The sequence below is a fragment of the Electrona antarctica genome, assembly GCF_951216825.1.
Source record: "Electrona antarctica genome assembly, chromosome: 14".
NCBI lineage: Eukaryota > Metazoa > Chordata > Actinopteri > Myctophiformes > Myctophidae > Electrona > Electrona antarctica.
The window spans coordinates 43,198,061-43,210,320 of NC_136795.1; the positions used below are offsets into that span (position 1 = coordinate 43,198,061).

Sequence of the window (12,260 nt, forward strand, 5' to 3'; positions counted from 1 at the left end):
GTAGACAGTGAGAACATTGACAGTGCGTACAGATGGACAGTAGGTAGACAGTGAGAACGTTGACAGTGCGTACAGATGGACAGTAGGTAGACAGTGAGAACGTTGACAGTGCGTACAGATGGACAGTAGGTAGACAGTGAGAACGTTGACAGTGCGTACAGATGGACAGTAGGTAGACAGTGAGAACGTTGACAGTGCGTACAGATGGACAGTAGGTAGACAGTGAGAACGTTGACAGTGCGTACAGATGGACAGTAGGTAGACAGTGAGAACGTTGACAGTGCGTACAGATGGACAGTAGGTAGACAGTGAGAACGTTGACAGTGCGTACAGATGGACAGTAGGTAGACAGTGCATACAGTACATGTGCAGACAGTACAGGTTTTGTCCAGTTCCAGTTTTTGTCCAGTTCCATGGATTACATCCATCATAAATCCTATCTCGTCCTGTTCTCTTTAACTCGTTAACCGCCAGAGTTCAAACAGCGGCCTATATTGCAGCCCTTGCCGGGCGCTTTCGAGCGTTTTTCTTTATCTGCCTAATTAATACAACACCCTCCAGTGCTCTGCTTGGCCTTTAACCCATTTTAGGCTTGACGTCGAAATTAAAAAAATGTCTCCTGACAGTTTTCTGAAAAACCTTATGTTTCTGTATCAGTGGTGCTCAATATTTCATGTCAAGGACCCCAACAATTATATGTATAAATATGCCTCCGACCCTGTAAATATGTTGTTCCAGGGACCTCACCCAGAAGCAAAGATTTGAGTTAAAAATGTTCACTCTGTAATAATATATATTCAAAGATTTGAGGCACATTTTCACGATTTTTGCAAAAATAGCAAGTTATACAAGTTCATAGCGCGGCACAAAAGGGGATCCCGCCCAAAATTATTAGTCAGCTGACCCGGTTGTATGTATGGCTGAACGCGTACGTACGTATAGGCTACTTATGGACGTACTGTATGTACTAGGAGTGGGCAAAGAAAATCGATTCAGTGATATATCGCGATTCTTTTTATGCCACGATATCAATATTGAATCGCCAAAGTTCAGAATAGATTTTTTGTTTATTTATTTTTTCATGCCAGACGTTTTCTGGCTGACGTTATCTGGCTGCATTGAAGTGTATGATTGAACTTTTCATGGTCTTTTAAAATGCTCTAGTGTAATAAAAGCAAAGTAACTGCCTACAGGTATCGATATCGTATATAGAATCGGGAGGTAAGTGAATCGTCCCACCCCTAGCTAGTACGTACGTACGCACGCAGTCATCCGTGAGACAGAGCAGAGCCCATGTCAGATGTGTATAGTTTTGAGCCACCCCTGGACTTGATGTGAGACAGTGATTGAGTTGTGTTTATCACGGAGTACACAAGGTGTGCGGTGCGCTACGTAACGGCCTGTACCCTGCATGCGATGCGGCCCCAGTACAGGGTACGGTGTGTGGAAACACACTGCTGTACTGTATACAGACAGGGCAGATGAAATGCAGAGCAGATACCATGGTAGAACCTACCGCTGCCAGGCTGTCCATCTGTGGGGAATGAATGTTGAGCTGCTTTGCACGTTTAGATGCAGACAGAGTCAGACAGACATATTTGAGAACTGCTTGTGTGTGTGTGTGTGTGTGTGTGTGTGTGTGTGTGTGTGTGTGTGTGTGTGTGTGTGTGTGTGTGTGTGTGTGTGTGTGTGTGTGTGTGTGTGTGTGTGTGTGTGTGTGTGTGTGTGTGTGTGTGTGTGTGTGTGTGTGTGTGTGTGTGTGTGTCTCTCTCTCTCTCTCTCATGGTTGAGACAGTTAATCAAACAACTCAATTTAATCGATTATAGAAATTGACAAATAATCGAACATTCAATAAAATAATTGATTTTATTATCTATCCTATACAATTGTGAAAATAGCAGATTTGATGGGAGGAGCCTGTAGATCGCCTATTTGGAACCGCTTTTGCACGACGACACCATAGCAGGGCTTAAAGGTATATTCTAGAGCTGGGACTCGATTAAAATTTTTAATCTAATTAATCAGAGGCTTTGTAGTTAATTAATCTCGATTAATCGCATTTTAATCGCATATCATTATTTGACCCGAGAACAGTGAGAAAGCTATTTTTTCAAATGGATTTTGGTATACTAGTGAATCAATGAATAGTGAATACATAAGTTTAAGCAATAAAACATTTTTTTTGTAGTAATAATAGGGGTAATAAATTATAATAATATCTCAAATTTAATAATTTATATAGAGCTTTTCTGAGTACCCAAAAATGCTTTACAAGGGGGACATGATAAATCAAAAACAACTTTATTAGAGGAAAAACACGAAGGAATTAAATAGATGAAATAGCTGGGGAAAGCAATATTGAAGGTTTGGATGGTGGGGGCATGTCTCTGAGAGTTTGGGGAATGCATTCCACAGGGTTGGGGGGGGCTTGGTGCAGCAAATATGTGACATGACCATAACAAAGCACCTCTGTGTTTCTTCCGTGGACATACAGTAACAGCCATTAACAGATTTTACATTTTATTTGGCCATAACCGTTTAGTTAGAAACCATGTCATCTGGTCGGGTCCTTGAATTGCTACTGGTAGTTGGAATAACGTTAGCTCTGATCCATAGTGTTAGAAGGAGGAAAGTAGGCTTGCACATATTTTTTTGTGCTAAAAACGAGGGGCTGCACAGCCTGCACTTCCGCGGGTGTGAGGGGAAAGGATCAAATTAAGTACCATAGAACTCCTCCTGAGTCCTAACTACGCTAAGGACCAGAGCTACTGTTGTTGACGTTAGCTTCCAGGCTAGGCTCGGTGCAACATGTTTCGCATCGAGCCGATACTGGAGGCTTGACGAGGTGCGGTCTTCGGTGATATGCGAATTCTTTATTGAATAATTGCACACAACTGTGCTGTAATCCACGCTATCATAGGATAGCATTTTAAATCCTATTTCCAATCCACGGGACAAGCAAAGTGATCTCAGCGGCTTCCCCCGGTCTGGTGAACTGTCTGGTGGTGTTATTGTTCCCCCAATGCTGCTGGGGCATACCATTCTAAAGGGGGGTGGTTTCCACTCCCTGTAACAACGGACACTTCACTCGGTGAACTGGGTGGTTCGCCGGTCCATCTGAAAACTGTCCAGTGACAACGTTCCGCGGTGAAAAAAATAGTGCGATTAAAATGCGTTAATTTTTTTAACGCGTTAATTTTTCTGTAGTTAATTAATCTCAATTAACGCGTTAAAGTCCCGGCCCTAGTATATTCATATCAGTGATTTCTCTTAATTCAAATATCACTTATTGTTTTTGTTTTGTTGTGATAATCCTCCCTACTATACAGTGTGCCGACCATATAAGGAGTTCCTCCCTATCCCCAGGTAATCCCTGGGGGTAAAAAAAAACATAGGTTTCGTTTTTGGCTAGGTGGCCCTGCAGCCTTCATCCAATCATGAGAGAGAGGGGCCTTCCGCCAATCATGAGAGAGAGGGGCCTTCCGCCAATCATGAGAGAGCGGGGGCGGGCCTTGGTGTGTGTGCTGTTGGCCTGTCGTGTGTCCCCCCCCCTTAGAGTATATATGAACAGAGACGGCACCCGGAGGAAACCCTGAGGCGAAATGGACATAGTGGCTGAATTTGGTATTGCAGCGCTGGGCCAAACACATGAACGCGCTGGTCCGTTGACTATCATTGCGCACGTTCATGATGACACGTGACCGCTGAACGCGTGCAATGATAGTCAACGGAACCAGCGCGTTCATGTGTTTTGGCCCAATCCATCCCAGAATGCACTCTGTTCCTAGCCGGAAGGAGGAGTGAAATCATATATACTCTAAGGTCCCCCCACTGTAGTGCGTGCAGCATGTGCACATCTTGTTACCGGTGCGGACCGGGGGGGGGGGGGGGGGGGTGGGTGGCGGGGGGAGTTCCAAATCACCCAAATCACTGAATGCTCTTTTAAATGGTTAACTGATTAATTGAAGTATAGCTAATGTAATCTCTCTCTCTCTCTCTCTCTCTCTCTCTCTCTCTCTCTCTCTCTCTCTCTCTCTCTCTCTCTCTCTCTCTCCAGGAGGAGGCTGTATGAGGAGAGGTCATCTCAGCCGGTGACCTCTAGTCCACTCCTCAGACGCCCTGCATCATCCAGAGACGACCCCGGAACGGTGAGTTCTGCCGCCGTGGTGACATCATGTAATACCCAAATAAATAGCAGATCTACAAGCTCACAACGTGCAGATCTGCAATGCTCAGTGCGTCTTGACACACAGCACACACTATACCTGGTGTAAATCAAGCATTAACACATCTCGACCTGATTCCAGATTCTTTAATGTCTTCTAAATCATGACAGTTTTCAGAAAAACGTATGATTTGCGTAACATTTTTCAAAAATAGCAGACCTACAAGCTCGTAGCGCGCCACTCGGTGGCGCGCTATGAGCTCGTAGATCTGCTATTTTTCAATAGCTAAAGTATAACACAATGCTTAAAACACCAAAAGGGGTTCCCGTCCAGAATGGGTAACACAGTGATTTATTCTCTGCTTGAATAGTTTTTTTTAAGTTTTTTCTTATTTCTTAAGTCGACCAACACAACTCTAGATAAAAGCCTTTAATTCTGCCAGTAAAATAGCTTTTGGTTTGAAATCAACATTAGAATGTTGGGGTTTTCCAACCTCACCAACCTGTCAGGAAAGTGAAAACTCCCACCGTTAACTAAACCTAGTTTAAAAACCCTCCAGAGAATGCTGCACAAGGTTTTTATTTTTTCCCCACAATCTTTTACTCTTTCTTATGCGATATTTGCCAACTTGAATTGGCCAATTTGGTATTAAAAAAGTATTCAACGTATGTTGTTGTTGTTGTTTGCTGTTGAGTGAGAAAGCAATGTTGCACATTAACACTTTTTACACACGTTTTAATCAAATATTCTACGCTGCCTAGATTGTTTTATTACCTTTAGATCATACGCTGGAGTATCTGGGCTTTTGATCAACGAAAATCCGCCAAAAATAGGTTCCTCCGCACCACCCGCCATCTTGGTACTCCACAAGACGGGTGCATAAGACTGCGTTCCATGATGCCGTGTCATCCGTTCACTTGCATTGGACTCAATTTCCCAGAAGCCCTACTATAGCCCTAGCAGCCCAGCGCATGGGTCGATCTCCGGTTTCGACATCACAACAAAAAGCTCCTTCCACCAGCTCCGCAGCAAAGACGGAGTTTCTTTTTAATTATTAAAATACAGTGAATGAAACGCATTAATTAAACAAATAGCGGGAATGTCGTATTATGCAGCGGCGGAACACTGGAGTAAACAATTAGCGGCCGTCAAACTGTTAAACTAATCACCTGGGGACCCCCCCCCCCCCCCCCCCCGGGTGGGAACCATTGGCGTAGAGTGGAGAAGGGACACGACTTAACCCATTTTGGACTGAGGTCGATTTAATAAAAAAGGCTTCTAAATCCTACCATTTTTCTGAAAAACCCTTGTTTCTATGTCAGTGGTGCTCAACCTTTTTCATGTCAAGGACCCCCAGAATTATCTCTGTTGGGCCACGGATGGACCCCCATCTCAAAATATGTAGTTCCAGGGACCCCACAGAAGCAAATATTTGTAGTTAAAAATGTTCGCTCTGAAATATATATTCAATGATTTGTGACACATTTTAACGATTTTTCAAAAATAGCAGACATACAAGCTCATAGCGCGGCTGCGCTATGAGCTTGTAGATCTGCTATTTTTCAATAGCTAAAATTATAACATAATGTTTAAAACACCAAAATGGGTTAACGTGCAGATACAACGCAGCGAGCAGGGAACTGGTATACCTGCATTTGGCCGTTTCACACTCACAAATGATTCCTAGCAGAAAACCTTTTGGCGGCGCAGCAGAAGGCCTTGCTATACCAGTGCTGACTCTGATGAACTCTTGTGCCTTGAAGAACTGGCTAAAAAAAAAATATCCTCACTCCAAACAACCGCTCACCTGCTCCCGTCCCGTCAAAGCAACAACGATAAGCCAACGCGCTTTGTTCCCATCAAAGGGCGCCGCGAATCTGTCATCTGGTGTGTGTGGGTTCCCGCTATAGCCCCTGAGCGTACAATGCGTCCGCATTCCCTTGTCACAACCTCCCGACATATCTATAATGGCCACATCCCCCTTTTAACCCATTCAGACCCCCGAGGCGGATTCTACAAAATATCATCTAAATCCCAAAATCCTTCTCAATATTAGTTTTTTTTGTTATAACACCCAAAATTATATATGTACAGTATTTGGCCACCGACCCTCCCATGTAAAAATATTTTGTTCCAGGATGCATTCAAAGATTTGTACAAAATGTTCACGATAAAAAAAAAAGCAGATCTACAAGCTCATAGTGTGGCACTAAATGACACGCTGTGAGCTTGTCTTTTTTTTTACATCTTTTTGGGGCTTTTTGCCTTTGATAGATTACAGTAGTTTGACAGGAATGGGGGAGAGAGATGGGGGGGGGGGGGGAAGGCACGCAGCAAAGGTCGTTGGGATCGGGACTCGAACCCACGACGCGCTGTCAGCCTAGGTGCCCTGGACCGCTCGGCCGGCCCAGGCCGCTATATGAGCTTGTCTATATCTGCTATGTTTGAATAGCCAATCATTTTAAAATGCTTTTCAGCTCATATCTAAAATGACACGGATGCTTTCCCGGTGTTAATGCGTTAGGGCACATTTAGCGTTATCAGTAGCCGTCACAATGGGCTGGAATTCCTGGTGCGTTGCGGAGGCCGCGTGTCATTTGGCTCTTTGAAAAAAGCGCCCGGGCTGGCGAGCCACATACTCGGCATTCCTAGATATGGACAAGAATCACTTAGCGCTGTTTGTACTGTAGGGCGAGGCATCGCAACCGTAATACCTTTTTAATCAACCGGTTATTGACCTTTTCCCCGGGTGGGCGGGCGACTGCCTTCCATTCATTGATTCATCTCCCTGTGGCGAACGCACTTCCACCCAAAAGCCACACACCAAAGGTCCACGCACGCACGCACGCACGCACGCACGCACGCACGCACGCACGCATGCACGCACGCCGCACACCTGATCCTAATCGCGTTCAACAACATCACCTCTCCTCCTCCGACTCCATCGCCTTCCAGCGTTGCCAGACTTTGCGAGAGAAACAAGCAGCCCATGGGCCTATGAAATCAAGCCCAAAACAAGCGACTGTTAGGCCACACCAGTACTTTAAACCTATCGATTTATATATTGGCTATTTTCAAAAGAAATTGTGCATTTTCTTTGAGATATTTGGAATATGTTTGAAACATTTAAAAAATACACACATCTTGTATGGGGTTCCCTGCAGGCACTTTGAGATATTCCAAATGCATTTTCATTTGCGGGCTCCGTGACATGAACACGTTTGAGAACCACTGTTTTAAACAACACTGAGGAAGCAAGCCCAAAATAAGCCTGTTTTTTTAAAAACCGCAACTAGCAATATTTTACGAGCGGTATACTTTACAGGAGATAAAAGCCCCAAAAAGTCACTTAACGTGTAACAAGCGGACATGGCAACGCTGTCGCCGTCCCCTCGGATTTATTGGATACTTCCCCCCCGTCCCTGTTAAAGACCTGGGTAAACCCATCCTGTATCAACAGCACCTTGGAAAAATCAAATAATTATACAGTGTGTGTATAACAACAGGTCCGGAGGCCCCGCTGTAACAAAAGGACCCAGGAAAACATAGATGACAGGGCAGTGTGGAGCTGCACATGACCCCGATGAGGAATGCACTGCATGGAGACTGTCTGTGCGTGTGCGTTTGTGTGCGCCTGTGTGCGCGTGTGCGAGTGACGGAAATGATGTGGAACCGCCAAACATCTGGAGCAGTGTACACTACAGTACAGGGTGGGGGAGAGACTATAGAGATGGCGATAACCCGGCAGTAAACTAGTAAAAGTACAGTATAGGAATGTGTGCGCGTGTTTGTTTATGGGTGCATGCTGTGGGTGTTTGTGTGCTATGAGGGCAGCGCTTCTTTCTCAAGCCTTTTGAGCCTGGCTACCCCCCCCCCCCCCCCCCCTGTGGCAGCCACAGTTGGCGCCCCTCACTTCACACAAGTGTGATTTCCCACCCCACCCCTCATGTCAAGAAAGCCCCCCAAATTACTGTACATGGCTGAGAAACCCCTCAATCTTAAAATATATTGTGGATACCCATATACAAGATCTGTGTGATTATAATTTTCTATTAGCCGAGATATGTTGACTTTGACTTACTTTGCAGGGGACCCCCCTGGAACCCCCTCAAGGACCCCTGGCGGTCCCTTGGACCGCACTAGAAGCTCTGCTTTGAGGAACTATACCCTGTGTCACTGCCACCAGCTGTATTTTAATGTCTATATGTCAGGTTTTACATCCTCACAAGCCAAGTGGTTTGCACAGTGGGGGTCCAGGGAGACTACATAAAAAAAAGTCTGTCAATATTAACACATTGATGTAATTTAACCCATACAAAGGCTCTTTATGGATGGGGACATCATGAAGTGTGTGTTCTCTGTCGCCCATCCCCCCCCCCAGGTGGACGATGGGGACATCACGATGAGGTCAGAGACCTGTCCCCACCACGACGGTGACCTTGAAGCTCGTCTCAACAGCTGGAACCTTGGGGTGGGTACAGTGCAGGTCCACCGCGCATGGCCCGAGGTTTGGCACGCACGCACGCACGCACGCACGCACGCACGCACGCACAACACGGAATACTATCGGCATTTTATTTCATTGTGTCAACTAAATCCTCATTAATGCAAACTAGATTCAACATACTCAAGCCTGCAAACATTCTAAATATGCCCCCGAAATATTTTACTGAGCAAATGGACTGTTACCACCTTCAATAATAATGATAATAATAGTCTTTATTGTCTCCACATCATATATTTTTTTTGTCATGGACAAATTGTACAAAACATTAATAATTCTACTCGAGTTGGAAGCATTAAGACCCATTTTAACCCTCAATGGCTTCCTTTCTGAAAAATAACGTCATTGTAAAAAGATTCACGCGTTTAGATATTCTATTTACAATGAGATGCGGACGGGAGCTGGTGCCACTTGGACCCGGACGTAACGTAGCACTACAAAATGACGTCGGACTTAAATACTGAATAGTGTCTACAACACTGCCTCCAGCTATAGTGTACAGCAAATTCTCATCTCACAAGGCATTATTTGAAGGAGTGCCCACGTCGGAGCAAAATGAAATGCTTCTGGAGGTCCCTGACACAAATAGTTTGTGGCGGTCTGCAGCTAAATCCATATAATTTTGGGGGTTTGAGAAACCCATCCCATCCCGTCCCATCCATAGAGTATATAAAGGATAGAGACCGAACTGGAGCACTAGCCCCGCCCCCAAGCTATTCATTTCGATGAAGTTGCTCAGTGGCGTTTTGAAGCACCCGGAAGACTGCCGGAAGTACCTCCTCCGGACCTCAAATTTGAGGTCCAGGGTGACGTATGGGTGACGTAGGGAGTGATGGTCCTACGTGTCCGTGCACGGGTCCGCCTGCAGTCCTTCCTCTTACCACTAGGGCCCAGAGCTTCAACGTTGGAGCGCCTCACTGGCCCCTTGGTCCCATCCCGTCCCAGGCCAGCCAGGCCTGTCGCAGGGTGGAGGAATGTGTTTTTGTGGAGGAGGGAGGGGTGTTACTGTAAACCCAGCGTCTTCTATCTCCTCAGTCTCGAGTGTAGTGGCCTCGGGCCAGCTCCATGATAAGCACCCTGCCCTCTCACGTAACGTCTTCTGTTCCCTTATTTATTACATCGTATCTCCTCTCACCTGCAGACCGCTCCCTTCCTCTCCTTCCCTTTGCCTTTGTCGCTGTCTCTCTCTCTCTCTCTCTCTCTCTCTCACTCTGTCTCTCTCTCTCTCTATCTCTCTCTCTCTGTCTCTCTCTCTCTCTCTCTCTGTCTCTCTCTATCTCTCTCTCTCTCTGTCTCTCTCTCTCTCTCTCTCTCTCTCCTCTCTCTCTCTCTCTCTCTCTCTCTCTCTCTCTCCTCTGCATTCTTGATACGTTATTGCTTTCTGCCGAGCCCCCCCCCCCTCCACTTCCACCCTCTCCTCTTTGCTTCTCTTTAAATTCTCTGACATCTCTCTTTCTCAAATCTGCCTGACTTTATCCCTCTCCTCCCTTTTCCTCCTTCTCCGTCTCTCTCTCTCTCTCTCCCCCTCTCCCTCTCACTCTCCCTCTCTCTCTCCCTCTCCCTCTCCCTCTCCCTCTCCCTCCCCCTCTCCCTTTCCCTCTCCCTCTCTCTCTCTCTCTCTCCCTCTCTCTCTCCCACCCCATGCTGGGGTAATCTGAGGTATCCATCATTCAGAGGACGTGAAGCCTTGCAACGCTCCGTCTGTATATACGCTGCTCTGTGTCGAGACGCTGCTGATAAGAGGCAGAGCCTGGCAACGTTCCCCCTTTAGGCCTCCAACCTCCATCTCGCACATCAACAGATGGTCCTGCCTGCGTGTGCGCACGCACGCACGCGCACACGCACACACACACACACACACACACCTGCACGCACGCACTTCAAGTTTATAGCGAGTTCTGTGGATTTGCTGCTTAAGAGTATCCAGTTGCTTCAGAGATTTCAGCACATCATCTGCAGCATTTTGAAGCCTCTCTCTCTCTCTCTCTCTCTCTCTCTCTCTCTCTCTCTCTGGATGCCTGTCTAAAGTTCAGTATTTCGTTTTTTAACCACATGAACCCTAGTGTCTCAATTCTGGGAAGAACATTAAACAAAAGTCTCAGTTGATCTACAGGGCGATCTATTACGCCTTGCGTTGTGCGCTTGCGTTGTGCGCTTGCGTTGTGAGCTTGTGTTGTGAGCTTGCGTTGTGAGCTTGCGTTGTGAGCTTGTGTTGTGCACTTGCGTTGTGAGCTTGTGTTGTGTGCTTGTGTTGTGAGCTTGTGTTGTGCGCTTGGGTTGTGAGCTTGCGTTGTGCGCTTGCGTTGTGAGCTTGTGTTGTGAGCTTGTGTTGTGAGCTTGCGTTGTGAGCTTGTGTTGTGAGCTTGTGTTGTGCGCTTGCGTTGTGAGCTTGTGTTGTGCGCTTGCGTTGTGAGCTTGCGTTGTGAGCTTGCGTTGTGAGCTTGTGTTGTGCTCTTGCGTTGTGAGCTTGTGTTGTGCGCTTGCGTTGTGAGCTTGTGTTGTGAGCTTGCGTTGTGAGCTTGCGTTGTGAGCTTGTGTTGTGAGCTTGCGTTGTGAGCTTGTGTTGTGAGCTTGTGTTGTGAGCTTGTGTTGTGAGCTTGCGTTGTGACTCTGAGCTTGCGTTGTGAGCTTGCGTTGTGAGCTTGCGTTGTGAGCTTGCGTTGTGAGCTTGCATTGTGAGCTTGCGTTGTGAGCTTGCGTTGTGAGCTTGTGTTGTGAGCTTGTGTTGTGAGCTTGCGTTGTGAGCTTGCGTTGTGAGCTTGTGTTGTGTTGTGAGCTTGCGTTGTGTTGTGAGCTTGTGTTGTGAGCTTGTGTTGTGTTTTGAGCTTGTGTTGTGTTTTGAGCTTGTGTTGTGAGCTTGTGTTGTGAGCTTGTGTTGTGAGCTTGTGTTGTGTTGTGAGCTTGTGTTGTGAGCTTGTGTTGTGAGCTTGCAGATGGACTATTATCAGTTCCCTATTATAAACCCCATGTGGGACTCCGTTCAATGAAATATATCTAGGGTAAGGGTCGTTCTCACACTTTTCAGGCCAAGACCCGCCAAAATAATCATCTTTGAATTGGGGACACACCCCCAGCCTGACAAGCACTTGGTATTGTAGGAGTTCAGGGATAGCATTTAGTTTGATTTGATTCCACAGATAAATATTGACTTGAATATTGACTACCTAATAGGAGAGCACACACCACAACACATAATGCTTCCTGCTAAGGTGTCTGTCACCTTCTGTCACCTATATGTCTGTCGGCACGACGACATCGCAGCAACACAACTGGTTTTGCCAGGAAAAACAGTCAAACACAAACACCATCGGGGCAGACCATGGCCCTTTTGTGTGTCTTTTAAGCTATTTATATATTGTTGCCGTGCTCTCTCTCTCTCGTACTTGGCCTTCTATTGTCCACCACGTTTAGGCGGGTGTGTACCCACACACACACACACACACACACACACACACACACACACACACACACACACACACACACACGCTTGCTTGTGTGCGTGTGTCTCAACGCTGTGGCCCCCGGAGCTCGGAAGTCATCCATCAGCACTGTGTTTGTTTGGCTGGAGAACTGGGCCTTTTGATGTGGA

At 46.4% G+C, this 12,260-nt stretch overlaps 1 protein-coding gene across 1 annotated transcript in view; it reads left to right on the top strand.

Annotated features, from left to right (window-relative positions):
* cep112 (centrosomal protein 112) overlaps positions 1–12,260 on the top strand; it is a gene marked incomplete at its 3' end in the record, with an annotated part of 173,272 nt that overhangs the window by 22,796 nt on the left and 138,216 nt on the right. The window contains exons 5-6 of the mRNA XM_079520878.1: positions 4,059–4,149; positions 8,549–8,638. Of these exons, the coding sequence (XP_079377004.1) occupies positions 4,059–4,149; positions 8,549–8,638 (181 nt within the window). The remainder of the gene's footprint in view (positions 1–4,058; positions 4,150–8,548; positions 8,639–12,260) is intronic.